General features: G+C 32.8%; 1 protein-coding gene across 3 annotated transcripts in view; it reads left to right on the top strand.

The window, feature by feature from the left end:
- Positions 1-22,057, top strand: part of LOC140759667 (uncharacterized) — a 43,404-nt gene that overhangs the window by 2,038 nt on the left and 19,309 nt on the right. For all 3 annotated transcript variants that reach the window (XM_073096290.1, XM_073096289.1, XM_073096291.1), the window contains exons 3-18: positions 1,876-1,965; positions 4,388-4,461; positions 4,554-4,709; positions 4,893-5,004; positions 5,201-5,256; positions 8,198-8,252; positions 8,354-8,410; positions 8,524-8,625; positions 9,348-9,428; positions 9,502-9,554; positions 11,612-11,684; positions 17,328-17,391; positions 20,381-20,532; positions 20,620-20,747; positions 20,840-20,897; positions 21,115-21,212. In XM_073096290.1, coding sequence (XP_072952391.1) covers positions 1,876-1,965; positions 4,388-4,461; positions 4,554-4,709; positions 4,893-5,004; positions 5,201-5,256; positions 8,198-8,252; positions 8,354-8,410; positions 8,524-8,625; positions 9,348-9,428; positions 9,502-9,554; positions 11,612-11,684; positions 17,328-17,391; positions 20,381-20,532; positions 20,620-20,747; positions 20,840-20,897; positions 21,115-21,212 — 1,409 coding nt within the window. The remainder of the gene's footprint in view (positions 1-1,875; positions 1,966-4,387; positions 4,462-4,553; positions 4,710-4,892; positions 5,005-5,200; positions 5,257-8,197; positions 8,253-8,353; positions 8,411-8,523; positions 8,626-9,347; positions 9,429-9,501; positions 9,555-11,611; positions 11,685-17,327; positions 17,392-20,380; positions 20,533-20,619; positions 20,748-20,839; positions 20,898-21,114; positions 21,213-22,057) is intronic.

The following is a 22,057-nucleotide window of genomic DNA, read 5'->3' on the forward strand; positions in this document are numbered from 1 at the left end:
ATTTTAAATTAATTATGAGACCACTGAGTGCAACAGTTCAGTGGATTGATGTTATTCAAGTAGAAGATGTCTTGAGTGGGAGAGGCGGACTATACTGATTTTGGAGGAAATAAGAAGGAAAAAAAATCACTTGTTTTGACCCATAATCTTGAACCTAATAGAGTTCAATGAAGGAAAAGTAGAAATATTTATCTATATAGCTGATCCTAAGTAGTTGGGCTTACAACTTGGTTGTTCCCGTTGTCATTATGGTTGCTCTAGCGATGACATCTTGGAAGCTACGTCTATAACATTTGTGTTGTTCCTTTAGTTGAGAATTTTAGTGGCTATATCAAGGATAGCTATGCCGATAATTACTCGGTAAACTTCACATGCCGCTGCATGTTTGTGGCACTGCCCGATGGGCCAGTGGCACATCTTTGACATGCTTCTAATATATCTTTTAGGTTTTTATACATGTATTTGGCTTGAATTTACATATTAAAGTCCATATTAGAGTCTTTATTCTTAGATAATATTGTAAATGACCTATTTTATTAAAAATATAACGGTAATCAAGTTGATATATGATTTTACAAATAATATGATTGAATATATTTATTAATTAACAATAGTTTAATAATTAAAACTAAAACCTAATTGAATGTAGTTAATCTAACATGTTCCTATATTAATTTTGACCAAATGTGAATGTATTTGACATATAAATTTCGGAAATTTTTAAATTTGGAGAAAATCTAGTTATGTTGAATTTTTAGCTGAAAATTATAAAATTTGGGTTTGACTCAACTCATATGGAATTAATTTAATATGTTAGTATACCAATTTTGATCCAATTTACCTTTGATTCCTACATTTTAAAGAGCATTTTTTATTGATATAGTACCAAACTGTTAGATCTATGTAGAAAGATCCTTACAAATAATAGATCGAACAAAATTGAGCTAAATCTATCATTTGTATATCCTAAATTAGTTTTAAGTGTAAGCCAAACACAAAAAACCTGTGCTGATATATACGAGTTGGTTAAGGCCATGATGGGTTGGCATGCACTTGTGTCGACTAGCACGACTCGCCACATCCTGACATGGGGTTGTGTCATTGACTCAGCCCATGCCAAGTGTTGATACTTCATTGGCACGGGGTGTGCTGTCCGGCACGGTGATCCTTATATATGATCACTTTAGAAGCAAAACAATGGCCTGTTGTGCCACCATCCACCTTTGCGTGCCACTAGCACGTATTTAACATATTTTTAATAAAAAATTTATGATATATAGAAATATTTTTGGGTCTTTGACATGTCAATTTTTAGTTTTTCATTCAAATATGTATTAAAACCTACATTATAGTGTTTTATTTTTAGATTATTTTTTCAAATAACTTATTTTATTAAAGATAAAGCAATAGTCAAATATAAATATTATTTAATACATAATATGATTGAATATATTCATTAAAACTAACATTAATGATTAAACACTTTATAATATAATTGAATACTTCATAATATAATTGAACATAGGAAAATTTAAAAAAAGAGAGACTATATTGCCATGGAGACCGGCACATAGTCGCTTCTGAATGGCACGGTTTGGTAAGAGGGTGTACCACTGGCACACCTCGTGCCAGATGCCATGCTACCACCAGCACGGCTATCCTTGGAAGACAATACTCCTAACTTGTAATAATTGAGACTTGAGAGTTTACGTTTTGACACTTACATCTGATACTTGCTGTGCAGTAGCTTTTCTTCTGATAATGTGAAATAACCTATCCACATTTTATACACTCGCCCACATTTTTTTACTGCTATATTTCCATTGTAAGTATTATAAATAATCTTTGACTCCTGTTGTTTGTAATGTTATTTAGCATGCAGAAATGGCTGATGAGAGTGTTCAATTAAAAACCTTGCAAACTATATTGATTATATTCCAGTCACATTTGCAACCTGAAACTGAGGTAACATTGACAACACTTTTATGTTTTCTTCTTTCAAGACAATGTTGATCTTCCCAGGTTATTGTGCTCCAACATCTTATGCATTCTTCTCTGGAGATGACTTTAATTTTTGCTAGGCTTAATTATGCTCTATCTTGAATTACTTTATTGTCCATTAGCATAATTCAAGTTAGTTTTCCTTTTGAAAAAAATTAAGGTAGTTGGATCTGTAATCTTTAAGTTAGTTTTCCTTTTTTTTGTTTTATAGAAGTATATTTCAATTAGTGCTCGATCCAACAATGGGTGTAATATCTCAAAAGATTTTAAACCTTGTGTGTAGCAACTTTGGATATCTTATATCAAATGAACACCAATGATTGCCAAATTTTGATATCAATAGGTTTTTCTTCTTATTTTTTGTATTGTACTACTGTGTATAACATTAAGTAGATAGTTTACGCCATTAGAATATAGAAGCCATCTTCATCTTGTATCCTTTTGTTCTCGTATTCTTTTTTTTTTTTAAATAATCTGTTATGACCCCACTAAGAATCACAATCAAATCAGCCCTAGATAGTAAGGAAAGACCCTTGCTGTTGTCTGGAGGTAGTGTGCATTGATCTAAGACAGTTGAGTCTCTAGCAATTGTCTGGAAGTGGTGTGCACCAGTATAGGTTGAGGAGTATAATGAAGCTAATTTGGTAGTTTGTTGTAGTTGGGACTATAGGAGGCACTTCCAGAGATTGAAGGGGATCGTGGGGTGGTGTTTGGATTGAAAGGAAGGTTGTGGAAAGGCATAGCTTGGCGATAGGATGATCTAGAGTTTAGATGCAGTATATAGTAGATGAATTAGGGCTAAAGTTGATGTAGATAATAGTGGAACGTGGATAATGACTTTAGTAGGTTTATGCACATTTAGAAAGAGTACTATTACGGTGAAGAAATAACCTCCAAGAAAAGAGGGTAGCAAGGTAGAGAAGGACTTACAAGATGATAGATAGAAAACTAGATAGAGAGATTGAGGAAGATAAATTTAATTCATAACCATGCTTAATATACAAGCCATACAACCCTATTAATAGAGAATAAATCAAAGAGTCCTAAAACCAAATAAGAAACAAACAATTAAATTTATCTAAACTAGCCACCATATCTCCCTCGGATTGTAACTCTATTCTGTCTCTGATAGAGTCTGAATCTGAAAAAAATTCGAATACAAAAAGTTTAGATCATAAAGTCACCGATATAATCCATCTCATATTATTCTAACATCGTATGAATGTTTTATGGTTATTTTTTTTTGGAACTGCACAGACTGTAATTTCCTGCAATTAAGGATTTAGACTAATTTCTTGTTAGGACTCAAATCTGACTTGGACCATATCATCTTCTGGGTGTTGACGATAGTAATTAACATCTGTAGATCCTAGTGATTTTACTTGAATAGTTCACATTTTATACTGGATACAACTTGTAGCGTGGTTGTTTTGTGACCTGAGTTCTATATAGTGTTGTAAGGCAAGATAAAAAAATGAACCTTCTAGAGTTAATATTTCTACACAATGTGTTGCTTCAACTATGCAAATATAGAGTTTTTAAGGTGACTATTCTCTATCATCTTTTCCCTGAGTGCATAGGGTCGAGTTTTGGGCTAAGAGAACATTTTTGCCCTCTCTCTCTCTTTCTCTTCCTCCCCTTCCCTTCTTGTTTCATATCTTGTGGTGGTTCTTGTGTTGGCATGGAATGTGCTTCATATGATGCTAGACGGAGCTTAAAATTGTTGGCTTAGAGTTTATGTCTACATGCAAAACCTATAATTAGAGTGTCTACTTTGAGTCATCATTTGCAGTCCATATCCTGATTCCCCATTCTTCTTCACATTAAAGCAACCTATGAATATAGAGTCCATTCTTTGAAAATTAACTAAGTATAAAACATTAAAACCATTAATGTACTATTATCCTGTTTTCCTTATTGTTCCTATTCTTCTTCTACTCTATTGCTCACCTCACAAAATGCTCACAGTAAATTGAAACATAAAATTATACAATCTTGATCAGCAAATGATGACCTAAAAGTTCATATAACTGATCCATGAGTTATGAGTTATGACCTTGTCATGAAATCTTATCTTCTTTCCACACAGTGAATTGAAAAATAAAATTATCCAAAATCTTTAATCAGCAAATGATGACCTAAAAGTCCATATAACTGATCCATGAGTTATGAGTTATGACCTTGACCTTATCATGAAATCTTATCTTCTTTCGATTTTAAGAAATAAGTATAACTGTCATCTTGCCTCTTGTCCCTAATCTTAAATAGTTGGTTGGCTCTAGTTTTGATATAAAGATGGAAAATATCCTGTGTGTATTTATTGTTATTCAACAGTTATCCACCTTATTCTATGTATAAAAGCACAGTATGCTTTTGGCTATTGCAGGAGAACATGGCTCAAGTTCTTGGCATCTGCCTAAGACTACTTGAAAGTAGTCGATCTTTTGACAGTGTGCGCAAGTAAGATAATCATTTATCAGAATATCTTTCTTAACATTACTTGAGATGTCCTTTAATTAACATTTTTCTAATATTTTTGTGCTTTTCTCCAGCACTGCTGCAGCTACCTTCCGGCAAGCTGTTGCTTTGGTATTTGATAATGTTGTTGTTGCTGAATCACTTCCCTCAGGCAAAATTGGTTCTGCAAGTCTTATTTCTCGTGCTAGCTCTGTCACTGATAATGTTACTCATAGTTTCAATCAGTTAATGTAATTCTTTTTCCTGATAATTTTCTCTACATGTTTTATTGTAGACTAATATGCTGCCAATGCATATAAATAATTTCTACATAGATACATTGATGTGCATCTGCAGCCCTCATGCTTTTATGCAACTTTTCACGCAATAGAAGATTTAACCTAAGATCATCTAACTTGCATGGCCTATGACAGGTCAGCTGATCCTATATCTGGAGGGCCAACACTGCGGGAAGGTCTCAGTAAATCAGGAAAGCTTGGGCTTCGTCTGCTTGAAGACCTGACAGCACTTGCTGCAGGTGGATCAGTATGTGCAAATGAATGCTGATAGCCTTTGTTTAAGTAGTTACCCCATTATATGGTAGATAATAATATTACTGCACACAATATCACTTATTTGCAGCATTAAGCTTGCACACTGGAAGGGACTAACTTTTATGTCTTTAGGATGTAATGCAACCTGCTAGATCAACATCTTAACAAACTTTTTCCTTTTCATCTAGGCTATCTGGTTGCGTCTTCATTCGCTCCAAAGAACATTTGCTCTTGATATACTTGAGTAAGTGTTCCATTTTACTTGGTTACATATAAAATCTTCTCTGGAATTCTGATCTCTTCGTTTTAAAATTCCATCTTTTCTTATGGGCTAATTTTAGTACTTAGTAGTTAGATTCTATTACCTAGTAACAGCTGCTAGATCTTTTCCCTCATCTATCTATGTCATTGTCTATAGTTTATACTCTCTATCTCTCTAATGCTTATAAGATTATAAAGAAATGAAGTCAATTGACACATAGTAAGGCTCCATTTTTAATTACTTATATATATATGATATGCTGTTTTTAGAATGTATAATTTTTCCTAATTCCTTCTTAGTTCTTTTTCTTCATTCATACTTTCACTAATAAGTAAGAGGAAATGGGATATTTATTTTGGAGGATGATGATGTATTGAGATTCTATTATGCTTCTAACAGTTCTATTGACTTGGTCTAGGTGAGGTGATGTATTTGGGCTTCTTTTTCAGAAAATGAGTTCAAATATTTCTGTATTTCACTTATTTATTTGTATAATTCTCATCCATTTGATTGTAAAATTTTAGGGGGAGATAGGATTTCTAGACTAATTAGGTGATCGAGATTCAAATCCCAAGTAAAAATCAAACGTATAAATCAAGCTAGGATAGTTCAAATCCTACTAGATTTAGAAAATAGATTTGGAATCGAACTTTGAAAACTGAAGCCAAGTAGAAATAGAAAACTTGAATACTATTTGGATTAAGCAGTCCGAACCATTCTAGGACTAGAAAACTCGAGTACTAAAACTATAAAAATAAACGAAATTCTAGTCAGAAAATGAAAACCAAGTAAGAGTAGGAACATAAAGCCAAAACAAATAGAAAAAGTAAACATGACAAAAACCATGGCACAATTTTTTTTTAACATGAAAAGACCTTTGAACTATTTCACACTCAAATTTAAATACGATATAACCTTACAACCACTCTCACTGTGATCTCTTAGATTGAAGTCCTTCTCTTGCTCGAACTTCCGACGTCATTGAACTACTCGATTAAAAAATAAATCGCTCATTGTTTATTGTCCTAAACTCGATGTTTTTCAAACTCTAGAATTTCTCATGTCGGTTTAGATGATGATGTAGACAACTTGTTTTAGGCATTTAACTTGTCCAGTTCTTGATGATCAAACTTTGATGTACCTTAGCACATGGATGTATATAGTAGCTCTCCTCACATTTTGGTAGAAGATATGCTCTTTGAGGGAACTAGGAACTCGTAGATGACGAACTTGAAATTTCAAATTTTCTCTAAATTAATTCTCCTTCTAACCTCTAGTTTAGCTCCTCCAAAATGCTACAGGTTGTAGATGATGTTTGGTGAGCACTCAAACTCAAATTGTTTCTCACAAAATGATAGAAAGTTAAAGCTCTTTTATGTGAGGGATGGTTGGATGGATGCTTTACTTTGTCTCTAGATTCTTTTAATAAGTTTGGAGGAACCTCTGCAATTTGTACTACGAGCCTCCTGTGCTGGAGAACCCTTTTTAAGAGTTTGTTTATAAGCATGACGGTAACATTTGCCACCAATAGAATTTCCACTCCAAGTTGGAGATTTTTTTTTTCCTTTTAAGAGTTTCACTCCTGGTAGGAGATCCAGATTTGAGGATATAAATAGCCCACTAGGCATTATTAAAAAGAATTTGAAGGCCCTTTAGTGATGTTTGGTGCAGTTGTGGTTTTATGGAGACTTATGGCAGTGTAGAGGTAGTGCAACTCGTGATTTTCGTGGATACGTCTTAGCAGTATGGACGGCCTCATGTGCTCTCATAGATGGAGCTTGCAAAGTAGATTTAGTCATTTAGACTGTCCATTTGGTGAGAAATTTCTGATGAGAGACTTTGTTTGTTGTTCTGAGGGTTCTGCTGTGAGTACATATATTCCTCTTACTCTGCTTTTGATAGGTGGTGGATCTAGTGATTGATCCAGTTCTTTTTAGTTTTTACTAGGTCGATGGTTTTCTATGTAAAATGAAAAGGTTGGGACAAATTGATCCCATGGTGTTCCTTGGTTGAGCATTCACGCATTGTCACCGTCACTTTAAACTCTGAAAGATGTTTTCCAAGTGAAACTTATGTTTCTTTTTGTTGTGATTCAACACTTCTGTAGTATGATCCCAACACATGAAATATACAATAGGCTGTTTACATCCGGACCTTGGCAGACCTTGGTTGGTGTGCATTTAAACACCCATCTATCTTTTCAAGTTGTGTCAGCATGACTAATGTTTTTGCCCTACTCATAAATTTAAATTAAATAACCTGTTTAATCTTAATGGATGTATTGATGTGTTTCAGACTTTCAGTGTTCTCCATAGTGATTGACAGGTGAAAGTATATAAACCGGATGAAAATAGAAATCGCCTCGTCACGCACGTCGTCTTTGGCTCATCCCCTTCAGCAGCTTGAAGTTAGCCCTCAACTGCTTTCTTTCTTCCGATGCTTTAAGCTCCATCTTCATTTTGATGCTTGGATAAATTTGGAAAGTATTTGTGCTTCCTCTTTACCAATCCCACTAAGAAAACTTGTGCTCTAGGATCAATTTCCTAACTTCTCTCTGTTTCATCTGCTCCTTTGGACCCCTGACATTCCATACTTGAAAAAGCATAAGGAACAAAAGGAGGGGCAAACCTGGCTAAGTATCCTACAAAGAGACTCCACAGAGCCAAAAGTAACCTCACAGCCAGCCAGAAAAGTTCTGAATAGCTCCTTTTGCCTTCGCTGGCACTAAATTAGCAGGAGTCTGAACTGTACACTCCTATTTATATTTTTATGCTGTGCCAAAAGTTTTCCTCTAACTTGTAAAATATCTAGGATGACTGTTAATGGCTGTAATGATGTGTTTCAATATGGTCTATATGTTTGGATGCTCTAAGATCCATAGTCATTTTGCACTCTTTTGAGATCTTGATTTTCCTTATAACAGGTTCATTCTTTCGAATTATGTTTCTGTCTTCCGAACGTTGGTATCTTATGAACAGGTTTCACTTCCATCATCCATGACTTCTAATACCAGCCTCCACTAGTTCTATAGATTGGTGATAAAATTTAATATACTCAGCATTTGCTTAAAATCCATCAGGTCTTGCGTCATCAAATATGCTCGCTTCTTATGACTTCACTCCGGACGAATGTGGAGGTACTGTACTAACCTAGACAACTGTGACACATGATTGTTTACATTCTATGTGCAGCTGAGGGTAAGTTCTATTTCTAGTCTTCCATTTGATTGATTGTCTGGTGTAAGTTCAGCTTGAAGGTGAGGCTGGCGAACCTACCTTCCGCCGATTGGTCCTTCGTTCAGTTGCTCATGTCATCAGACTCTATAGTTCATCCCTTGTTACTGAAAGTGAGGTAAACTTTTGACAGTTGGTTGTCTCTTGTCTCTTCCCATGAAAGGATAACTCCGACATTATTTTCCTTTTTCTTGTGGACTGGGCGGTTGTTGCGTGTGATTGGTGCGAAGGTTGGGGGGGGGGGGGGGGGGCTGTGTGTTATGTTGGAAAGTGGAACTGCCTACCAGCGAGAAGGGGCTAGAGTGAAAGTGATTGTTCCTCGAAGGGGGAGAATGCAGCTGCGGAATCTGCTATTGGATCAGCCATTTTCATTATTACTTTTCGAGTTCGAGGGACTCTTGCTGTTGAAACTATAAATTGCATTCAAAGTTAAACATAACTACTGGAGAGTAGTTGAGTCAGTCAAGAGAAGGGCATCGCCCGAACACTCTCAATTATTCTGGCCTCCTCTTCAGCGAAATGAAAGTTTTGCGAGGGGTGGACAATATTTAGGACCTACTTGACTAGGTACAACCAGAATAATTCAGAATTCATGGTCTTGTCATCCAGGCCTGATAACTTGATTCAAACTGGAATCCAATCTTAAAATTGTGAGCAACTATATATCAAGAAACATGTTCAGCTATAGGGATCAATTTTTGGTCCAGAGCCCCTTGTGGTTGGTCTCTGGTTGATTTGTCCAGTTTTTGGTTGGGCTTACTCATTTTGTGCAGTACCTTATTTTGATTGCCCAAAACAGATTCATGCTTCATCTGATGATGTGGACTTGTGTGTTGACAGGTTTTTCTTAATATGTTGGTCAAGGTAACTGGTCTCGATTTGCCACTATGGCATCGAATACTTGTTCTTGAAATTTTGAGGGTGAGTTTTATTGGCTTTAGCAACAACTAAAACTTGCTACTTTTATATGCTAATAACTCCTTTTTTATATTAGGGATTTTGTGTAGAAGCACGAACACTGCGCCAACTTTTCCAGAACTTTGACATGTAAATTCTAGTTTTGTTAATTTCTTGTTAGTGAAATTTGTGTTTGCTCTCTCTTATGCGTATTTGAGACTTCACTATTTACATTAAAGTGATGAATCTATATTCATATTTTGTTGTTGCTAATCTTAACTTCTGAAACTTCAATCTTTTTCTTCGTAACATAATATGTTTCTCAATTTGTTATTTTTTAATTTTCTTTTTTCACTTGATGTGATGAACAGTGCTTGCGTGTTTTTATATGGAGATTTTGGTAAGATTTGAAGAACTAGATTTGATGATAGTGCATATAGACAAAATATCAAACATTTGATCATGTTATATACTTTTATATAAAAAATAAAAAACCATACTCTTTTTCTGTTTTTCATTGTGAACATTTGATTATATTATAGACTTCTAGCTTCCATTTACTTCCGGAATATTTCTTTTCTAATTCCATAATACAACTCCCTATTCTACGGCCTTATTTACTTTAGGAATAATGTCAATTATAGAATATGTATTCCTCTTTGTTATTTTCAAAACCTTTGTTTCAAGAATAATTATTATTATTTTCACTTGTATTCTAGAATAAGGGTGTAATATAATTACTTTTGATGTGATATAAAGTTAAAAAAAAGATAGAAAAAAAATGTGTTTTGTTTTTTATGAAATTACTATGAATATTGTTTGATTTGATATAAAGTAAGTTGATAGGATAGAAAACAAAGCTAAATTAGTGATTGAGTGAATGTGTGATATAAGATGTAATTTTGATGAATAGTATTTGTATTTTAGAATGGGTTTATTATAATGTTTACCTGTTATTTTGGAATAATGAATTGTATTCTAGAACAAAGAAAAAGTTATTCTTAAAGCGAACGAGAGCTAAAATAACAGTTAAACATCAGAATAGCCTATTCCATAATACAAATACTATTTATTTAAATTATATTTTATACTACACATTAACCAAATTACTAGTTTATCCTTGATTTGACTATAAGTTCTCTCAAATATCTTATCATTATTTATCATTCATCTTTTTTTAAACCTATAATACATAATACCACCTCATATAATAATAATAAGATTATTAAAAATATTGTTATAACAGTGAGTTCTTAAAATTAAGTATATATATTACAAAATTTCTTAATAATATAATATTTAGTTGGACATAATAAGAATATATCTATAATGTAATGTTTGTAATATATTTATTTTGTTTTACACTAAGTAATAAAATTCAACTTTAAAAGTTTTGATGTCAATAAATTAATATGCCATGAAAATAAGTACATTTAAAAAAGTATTATTATTATTAAATATTATTTTCAAATATCTATATACATAAATATAGATGTAAATATAAAAAATATTAAAAATATAATATTTAATTTGATATAATAAAAGTAAAAATAAAAATAATCTTATTATTAAATAATTTTAGTATGTACTAATAAGATATAAAGTTTAATAGTAATAAACCAATATGTTATGGAATTAAATATTTATTCAGAGATAAAATAATAGATTTAATATTTAAAATATGTATAAACCTAATCAAATATTTTTTCTTGACAGAATAATATAAGAAATTTGGAAAAAAATAATATATATGAGGTTGTAAAATATTTTAATATTATTAATAATCTCATGTTTTAAGATAAAATGAAAAATATATTTTTCATGTAGACTAAAATTTTATTATTGTTGACTATAAAATATAAGATCATTTGGACTTGTGGAGGCCTAGAAGATCACTTGTACTACCTGTTTTGAAGTAGTCCCTGGGGAATAATTATTCCTAAAATAAATTTCTCATTTTGGTAATAACAAATATGAATTGTTATTCCTGATTTCCTGTTTCAACTCTATTCCGCATGAGGCCCTATATATGTGCTCATCTCTTTCCATCATTCTGCCACTATGTTATTGTTGTTTATCCATTATATATTATATTCACCATGTTATTTGCAGTCATGAGGCCTTATTCTTAAGGCTCCTTATGGTTTTTTGAGACTTTTAGTGCTGCTAATGTGCTTCTCTGGCAAATCGTCACATCTTCTTCGCAGGGATCCTAGAAATACTAATGTTGTAGAGAATATGGTCAGAGCACTTGCTCGAGTGGTTTCAACTATTCAGCTGGTATTGATTTTCTTTTCTCATAAAAAATTACTCATTGTTCTGGTATTTCAGTATTTGTTTTTTATATTTGTATTGTCCTTAATTAAATGACATTGTCAGCTTGATTATTTTTTATTCAGTTTGGAATTGCTTTTAACTGTGTCTCTCAATAATCTGATGGAATATTTGATATCATTTGATCTAATGTTAATGTTAGGCTTTACTGTTGGTGAACCACAGTATCCCACACACTCTGGTTCAAAGTTTAGGCTTTAGGTTAAATAAGGATCACCTAGAGAAGCTGGTAGGCTGTTTTTGTAATGTTACAAATTTCTGCCAGTTAGCATATTCCACTTTTTTTTTTTTTGGATTGCAGAAGCAGTGACTGTGTTTATCCTGCTATGTTCTTACCAACACAAACTGTAGCTCTGGTAATACAACAGTCTCGCATTGCATGCTCAGTTGCATCATAGTACAGAGTTTGACAGTTTCAAAAATGATATTGAAAACCAGAGCTGCCAAGTAGTGCACTAAAACGGGCATGGACTGGAAAACAAACAACCCCTTTATCAGTGTCATTTTTGGCCACTGTATCCAGAAATGATATTGAATGATCTATTATTTGCTCTAGAATTTTGTTCTGTACCTTGACTTGTTTATAGGAGAATCCTATCAAATTGTAGGTCAAAGTTCTCATTGGTAATTATTTCCTAGTTGTTTAGGTAAGTATAACGGAGAGGCTTCTCAGTATTGGATGATCTGATGTTATATTGGTCATTAGAAAAATAATATTAAAATTCTAGTTGATAGGGTTTCTATCCCTAGACTATTTTCTGCAGTTCTTTTCAGTAATCATTATTTCCTACTAAGTTGGTGTTTTGCAACACTTAATTTCTGCAGACTCTAGAATGTCTCAAACCAGGGTAAAAATTTCAAGAGTAGTGTCTGAATGCATGGATGGAAGGATTGGCCAATCTCGATCTGTATTTGCTGAAATGGACTGGCCATATTGGCCTATCCCCAATCCGAATTATCCAAACCAATACAGTTGATATGACCATTGTATATTCGTTTTTTCAAGCTGCCAATCCCGATCCTGAAACTGATATGTAGAATCTTATTTGAATGCCTATTTTAGTGTATTACATTTCATTAGTCTAGTATCGAAGAGAATTACAACATTTTTGGAGTAAAGTGTTTGAATGCCTTTTTTTAACGTATTAATTTACTCAGATGTTCATATATATTCAGTGACATGCTGTTATAGGATTCTCTGAGTTTTTTCTGCTTGCATCAATTTCACAATATTCACAACTCACCTTATATTTTGTTCAGTGCTTTTCACCATGTTTTGAACCATTATAACATTAACTTCTGTTGTTATAGATTAATCAAGTTAGTAGGGGGGAATAAGACAAGGCGTTGGCTTGTAATGAATTTGGCATACACTTATAATCTTAATTCATCAGTTTAACAGTATTTAAGTAAATGCTCACAACATCTTCTGTGATTTCTGTCAATATAATCACAACAATTTCTTAATACTGCAGTTATATATCTGAACCCTGTTTGAATACACTCGAAACCTATATTAGTTGTCCTAAAGTTTGTTTAGTTCTTGGAAAGCAAATTTCATTTCTTACTTTCTTTGGTCCAATTGATAGAGTATGTCAACTTGAAATTTTAATTATGACCGACTATGGAATTGAATGTAATATGAGATACGTGAAGCCTTGACATTTATTTCCAAAGTGTAAAATATAAGAAAGCTAAATATTTATCAATAACTCCAAATCAATGAAAAATAATAATTCCTAAGGGTAAGAAAGAAGTCAAGTACTAGGCAATCAGTGTCGTCCAAATTCACTAAAACAAGTAACATGACCAAAGTACAATTATTAGTTAATTTTAATTATAAATATTTGGCACATGAATATATATTTAATAGCTTATATCATCGATGGCTGTGCCGTGCCACCCGTGCCGATCAACAAGCATGCCGTGCCGAGCTGGAGCCATTTTTTTTTAAAAATTTCCTCTTTTCATTAGTCATTATCAAATCAACCGATCAATTGATCATTTGGAAGGCTTAGATAAAATTGATGATAATAAGACTAGAGATGATAATGATGATAATGATGTTGATAATAACGAGACTCTGTTACACAACCTTCTCAGAGGTATTTTTTTTACAGAAGATTTGAGTCTGTAGGTAGCAAGATGTTAGGAGAGGTGCACCTATAAGATGATATGAATTCATCATAATTTTCATCATATCAAGCACACCCACCAGAGCCAAAATACAATTATTATATTCTATATCTACAATCTGCATATGTTTATGGCGTGTCTATGCCTGTGTCGTTTATTCCCCAGTATATTCAATATTCATATTATATCATAGGAGAATTACAAAATTTTTATTTATATGAAGACTATGTGAGACGTTACAATAAGCAATATTATCAATGAATGAGTTTTGAAGAATACTGACAGTATTTAATGCAACATTCTTTTGTTATTCTTATGCCGACAAATAAAATATTTGATTCTTGTCATGTTACGTTCAACTAGATATTAGTTTTAATTATTAAACTATTATCGATTAATATTATGTGTTCAATTATATTATGGAGTGTTTAATCATTAATATTAATTTTAATGAATGTCTTCAATCATAGTATGTGTTAAATAATATTTATATTTAACTGTTGCCTTATCTTTAAAAAAATATGTTATTTACAAAAATAATCTAAAGATAAAATATTATAATGTAGGTTTTAAACTTTTAATACATATATTTAAACTAAAAACTAAAGATTAACATATAGAAGATCAAAAAACATCTTTAAATATCTTAAGAAGTTTATTAAAAATATTTTAAATGCGTGCCAGTGGCACGTAGGGCCGTGCCACTCGGCACGCCTCGTGTTGCTGATGGCACGTGCCACTGATATGACCATCGTTGGCTTATATACTATTATTAGATTAATATATTCAGTTAGGATCATGAGGAGGTGTCACTAAGTGATAAACTCACTCTATTTTTCTCTAACTACTAAGAGAGATCAACGTCATCATATAAAGTCTTTTGATATAGTTGAGGTTATTTCCCACCCCGCCAAACTCATTTAAAAAAGTCATTTAGTGATATAGAATACGTCTGTTATCTATACTTCAAGATATATTCGAGTCATCACGGAAAGTTGCAAATCAATCTATACTAGGAGACTGTTTTCTAGTCATTACTCATTTCATAGTTTAGGTTCTACTAGATAATTATGATCAATATACTTGAAGTTTTGCACAAAGAATAACATGGTAGCTTATAATACAATAGTATACATGTGTTTTCACAAAAATACGAGACAGAGGAAAACATAAATGAATCCACTCACTTGTGGTCCATGAGATAATATCTTGAATTAAGAAAACAACTATTAATTTATCTAATCAAGAGAACTTCCTAATTGGATTCTGGTTAACGTTAACCTTAGAAGTCTATTTCTAATATTCATAACTGGGTTTAGTTTGGTTTTGAATTACTTTCAAACTTATTTACAAGAGAATTAGTTTCAAATCTAAATAAATTTCAGATCTGAGTTTATCTCAAATATGGATTAACTTCATACTATATTAACTCTAGGCCATATAACTTAATTCAGATCTAGATTAGACCTGAATTAATTTTAAGTTGGATTAGGCCAAAGAAATTTCCAAATTGATTCAAGTTTCAATCTTTTTAGAATAGAATTTTATCTCAAATTTTTTCAGATTTTAATGAATTTTATATCTGACAAAATTTCTAATTCTTATTGATTGATTTCAGATCAAATCTAACTTAGTTCCAGATCTGTTTAGATCTGAACATGTTGTTTAGGTTTAATCAATTTCCAGAATGAACATATATGTTCGAATCTGGGTTACTTTCAGATACATTTGAATATTATTTTGCTAATCCTTTTCTTTCTACATGCTTAAATTCTGATTCTAGACATATAATTCTTAAACAAGATTTATGCAAATTCCTGGAACATGCTTTACTAATTTATAAATTGATTATCACTTAATTGTGATCCTATATATAGGGTTGATTTTTTTTTAAGAACATAACCGCGACATAGAGATTGAGACCCTACCTCTCACACTTAATTCACTTATGATTTGATGTCCAACGGAGAGCTGCTCACGGTAGAACATGAGGTCATTTTCTTCTTCTCTTTGTCTATCTCATCTTCTTTTTCTTTGACACTGGCACTGCTAGAGTGCCTCCGCCCTATTATTTTGTTCTTTCTTGACTGCTGTGTAGTGATTTGAAAGAAGGGAGGGCCCATGACTAACTAAGGGTTAAATGATTGGTTTAGGTTTACGAACCAAACTTGAGTGAAACTAGCCTCATGTTTGATTAGGACATCCAATTGACTCAAATAGAGTTTAGGTTAACTCGTAGCTAACCTAGGCGAGCCACAACATCATTTTTTTTCTGAATTAGACTCAACTGAACTCAATTGAGTGGATCAATTGAATATACTCTAATCTGCTTGGCAACAACATAAATTTTTTCTGAATTAGACTCAATAGAACTCAACTGAGTGGATCAACTGAATCTAGTCTAATATGCTTCGCAACCGGTTTAAAGTCTAACCTCATGATCAAGATTGTGGGATCATCAATCAAATAGTAGGACTTCACGTCAATATTTGATGTCCTAATTAAACTTACATGACATGACCATTTTACGCCTACATTAGCATTTAACCAAACATCGGAAAGATAAATAATCGGTAAACTTACATAACATTGTATGGTGCATCTACAATCATATTAATGATATTTTTTTTGTCATTCTATGACTCTTGTAAAATTTATTTATAATTGAAGAAATTTTGGGTTATTTAGAATAACTCTACTTGTCTGCCATATTGTGGATGTTTTATTTAATTGATGATATTACTGTTATGAAGCCAGTCTTTGCCTGTGGAATCTAGAGTTTTTATCTTTATCAGGTCCTTAAACCTTTGCTTCACTTTTGGAGAAACCAAAGAGGAATGTGTGCTATAATGGGGCAGGGAAAGGAAATATTTTTCTTCTCCTTATTAGTTATGCATTTTCAAATTTAATTATGCTGTATTTTATGGTTAGTACTTAGTCTGTGGATAGACTTATTTTTTCTTTTTCTTTTTTCCTTTTTCAATGGAACTATCTGATGAGTACTTTGTTTGGCATTTCTTATTTGGTACTATGAGAAAAATTCATCTGAAAAAATTATAAAAAGATGAAGTAAATCGATAACATATAAGAAGAAAAACAGTTGGAATAACTAAAAGTTGGTTTAGGTGGGATGAAGATGAGGACTTGGTAGTCAAAACAAATTATTATTTCGTTTTTATTTGTTGTGCTATTCCAAGTAGGTTTCCAATTCTTGGGCTTAAAGAAATACAAGATAACCACCAAAATGCTGGTGAGGAAACACAAAATTTCATCTTAGGTTCTTCCTTTGTTATTTGCTTTAACTAATTGTTAGCTGCAGATAGTTTGCTTTCATGTCTGAACTTATTGAATCATTAAATTGATAGAATGCATAATTATTCTTTTGGAAGTTGCTGCCTTAAAGTTTCTGTAGGACCTATTAACTTTCTGGGCTGCAATATCTTTCTGTTCTAGGTTTCAGATTCAAGTGAAGAGAGTCTTGCAGCTGTTGCGGGAATGTTTAGTAGTAAAGCTAAAGGTACCATCAAATCATTCAATTTTCGGAAGCGCTATTTGCTTTTCCAACAGCCATAATTGAAAGGATAACATTACAAAATGCACTTGCAAGGCCTACTGGTAATGTAATGTGTAGCAATAAGGGCGCCTTCTATGGGAAACAGTTCGTTTATCCAATTTTAACAGAACAATGCAAAAAAGAAAAACATTAGTCTTTAGTTCAATTTGTTTGTTGGAGCTTCTTAATAAATGTTTTTGTTGTTCGATTTGCTTGTGTTTCTCAATAGTTGACCCTCGATAGTTTCCTCTAAACATTTCATCCTTTTACCTTTTATTAACATTTAGTCATGATGCCGTGTAATATATCTTGGCAAAATTGCTTGTCTTCTTGTGAATGGATGTAGGAACTCACTATGGCTGGACAATGGAATGAGACGTTTTCAATGGTTCATGCATATAGCTTATTTTAAAGCAATACTTTTATTTGGAATGTAGGGACTAAAATTTTATTCTACTAATTATTCAGACATATTCACTTGGTACACATATTTTAACCTATTATTCAGTACTGCTAGTTATTGGTTTGCTTATATCGAAGGTTTGGAAAGACACATTACCTAAACAGTATGGATATCATAGTGCCCATCCCATCCTGCCACGTTTCCTTCACATGTAACCTAGGCAAGTGACCTACATTTGATTGATTGGACGCAGCACTTTGCTGGTAGGTTATTCTTGATTCAATCCTTCATACAAACAGAACAATTGTCAAACAAATGAAACTATGAGGATATTGCAGAGACATATAAATTACAATTATCAACCTCAAACTTCCTTTGGCCATACCCACCTGTCATTACAAGCAATTGAGAAATACAAAGTCAACACAAGTAAATAAATTATAAATCACCTGTTTTAAACATGTAGGATTCTTAGATTCTTAGTAGACTCAATACAGTATGTTTTGAGAAGTCAAAAGACTCAATACAGTTCTTAGATTCTTAGATTAGCTTCATCTCCGAATGTTTATTTGGGTCATGGCAGAGGAGAGTTTATGTGAATTAGCAAAAGGCTTATAAGAAAAATCTTCATCTCAACAAGAAAAGGGCAAATCAAAGAGGAGAGGGTAACTGGATATTTGTTTACATATAGTTGTTCTAAGACAAACATAACAAAAATAATTGGCATATAACAAGAAGAGCATGGTTATATCAACAAGGATAAATAAAGCAGGATAACGAATAGCAAGACATCAGCATGAGTATAAAGCAAGACAAACAACAAATATTAACATCAATACAAACAAGACGATGTTAATAACAATCATAACAACAATATAAACAAAATGCTTGTCTGAGTCAGCTCAGTAACCAACAACACAATGCTCCTTGACCCTTGTCAGAGTCAAACTCTTAGTTACTGCCAAGTTTATCATCAGGATCAGATAAATACATAAGCAGATAAACAACAAGGTATATTAGAAATGGCATAGCGCGCAAGGCATGCCATATTCTGTACATTCAAGTTTCAACATGCTCCAATAGAGTTTATGTCAACAATGGAAGGCCTTTTGAGTTGTTGACATCCGTTGATACAGCAGTTAATAATAATAATGACATATTAAAGCAAGTTATCACTTATCAGTATAAGCTATTATTGATCTCTTCATAGAGTTTCCATGATAGTGGCAATTCCATATATTTGTTGAATCAAACTTGAACTGTGAGATGTGATTGCCATGTATGGTAATGTTGTGGCCACCAGCAGTAATATGTCTTTCTTATCTCAGCAATTTAACACATTATTATGTATACCAAAAGCTAATGATGTCAAAAGTATTTGACACATCAACATGAAAAGCCCAACAAGACAGAATTTTAGTATGAAATTATTTGTTAATATCTTTGTAGGACCTAATTACATGACACCGTGAGTTGCGGTACTGCATACTGCCATAGTCAACATATAACGACATTTATATGTATACATGCATATGCATGTATAATATTATATGATCCTGAACCTGGCTTGGGAGCTGTTTACTCAGGATCCTGGCAAGCATAGTGAAAGTTTTGATTTGCTAATCTAACGAACAATCCTTTGTCGCTCTAATCATGTGTAAGAGGAAAAGCACACCATGATTTATTTTCTCAAGTACAAAAAATACTAAACGCTCGTTAATGGCTTTATCAGGTTAAAGATGCTGAATATGTAATTCACATTATAGATAATTGCTTAAAAATACTTGCTTTACCTTGAGGCCATTGTTTTCAACATATAAGTTTAACATATACAACTAATATTACAATTTGGCCCCCATTTGGCTTTATCATATTAGCTGTTGTTTTTTTTCCTTCCTTTAGTTCTCATCTTGTTCTTTAATTTCATCTGATATCCTATGTGGAGTCTATTTTGTTTCATGAAAATGAGGCATGCTTGCTTTTGGCTGGCTGCATAACAATGTTTCTACCTTCTGGTTGCTGTTTTTTAAATAAACTGGTAACTTTATTTTCAACTATATATACAATGAGGCAACTCGACCTAACTTAGAGCAAGTTGCATTATGTTTGGGCAATTCAGTACATAAATTAACTTCCTCTAAGTACAACTTGAGGTGCTTCAGCTGGGTTTGCTTTACTTACATTTTTCCATACTTTTGGGGTCTTTGGACCTTTTGATTATAATGTGCTATTATACTAACATGCAAATAGAGTGAAAAGGCTAGTTTAAAGTTAAAACTTTGACCACGGACCACCTTGGTTGATTGTTGTTTATTCTTGAGGGATACATATGCATTCCACTTTTTGTCTCCTTCAGCATTGGTCACTGCATCTTATGAAGATGCTATTACAAAATTTGTATTTTGGCCATTGACCCATCATTAAAATTGATTCTTTTATGTTCGTTTTTCAAACATTGTATCTTTTCATCTGGAAGTTTTTACTATCTTCCTAAAATTTCATCATTTTCACGCTCTTCAATTTCTGATCACGTCCTTTATTTCTTTGCAGGTATTGAGTGGAGCATGGATAATGATGCATCTAATGCTGCTGCTGTTTTGGTTGCCAGCGAAGCCCATGCCATTACTTTGGCAGTTGAAGGCCTTCTGGGTGTTGTGTTTACAGTAGCTACTTTGACCGATGAAGCTGTTGATGCTGGTGAGGTGAGATCAACTAATTTGTTCTTGTGAAAGTGTGATCATTTGTGAGGATTGTTAATATGATTTGGCTTATCTTTTGCTCATATGCAGCTTGAATCCCCTAAGTATGAAGCTGAGCAACCAGTTGAATGCACTGGACAAACTGCTCTTATCTGTATATCTATGGTTAATTCAACATGGCTGACCATTCTTGATGCTTTATCTCTTATTTTGACAAGGTCAGAGGACATATTTGCTTTGAAGTCTTATTTCGTGTATCTTTCGCTACTCCATTTTCGTTCTAAAGATGTCTTGAAATTACCATTGGAAGGTCACAAGGAGAGGCCATAATATTGGAAATCCTGAAAGGGTATCAGGCATTTACTCAGGTATAGTTATAGTTAAACTTCAACACGTTCATATGATTGAGGGTAATTTATTTTAGCTTCTCAAGAGCATCCTATGGTGATGTACCTCCTTGTACAATAAAAATGAGTTAAAGCAAGCATTAACAAGACTTTTGCTGCCAAGTGGTGTATTATCAAACATTTGTATGACAATAGGCCCATATACTTTGGCAATTGATTATCTTGATTACTATTTCAGGCATGTGGAGTTCTTCATGCTGTAGAACCATTGAACTCTTTCCTGGCATCACTCTGCAAATTTACGATCAATATTCCAACTGAAGGGGAGAAGAGAAGGTATAATATCAGTGATTGGTCATTCTGTTTTATGATGCCTATATTTTGCTTAGATATAATAAAAACTATAAAAGTACCATCTCTTTTGTAGGGAACTTATCCTTTGTCACTAGCTCTGTTAGATAGCATGCTCTAAGCCACCTTTTAATTTTGTGCTCTATTATGATCTTTCAAGAACAGAGTTAAGACCTTGTTTCCAATATAATTATGTGATTTTCTTCTAATAGTGCAACATTTTTATTCATGATAATCTACCCCTCTTTCTTAAAGTCTATGTTGGAGGTCTAGTGTAGTGATCCATAGTAGCTTATCTATTTCGAATCCTAAATCGTAATGAAGGATGATCATGCTGAGGCACACGTGTCAGCCGTCACGGGTGCGTGCTGAACCAGGACGACCTTGTGCATGACCCATGCTAGTCAGCATGGGGTTTTTTATTTAGATATTTTTCTTTACATTTTAAAAACTAATATGAGTTGTGCATAATAAATCTAACTCAATTTTGCTATATTTATTATTTGTATTGTTGTTTCTACATAAATGTAGCTTTTCAGTGCTAGATCTATAAAAAAATACGTGTTTAGAAAAATAGGAATCAAAGAAAAATTTTGATTTGCCCCAAAATTATCAAAATATAGAAATTTCAAAATTAATATGTCAAATTCATTCAAAGTCGGTCAAAATTGGTATAGAAACATATTAGATTAACTCTATGAGTTGATTTGAACCTAAATTTTATATATATTTTTTCTCTCGTAGGGCAAAGATAAGTGCATGTAGTTATACCTTGTACAACAAGAGTTAGGTATCTTTTGCCTCAAGAAGCAAGTTAAAATAACTAGCTG

Source organism: Typha angustifolia, chromosome 4 (assembly GCF_048772165.1).
Source record: "Typha angustifolia cultivar Huaian chromosome 4, ASM4877216v1, whole genome shotgun sequence".
In the NCBI taxonomy this organism is placed as follows: domain Eukaryota; kingdom Viridiplantae; phylum Streptophyta; class Magnoliopsida; order Poales; family Typhaceae; genus Typha; species Typha angustifolia.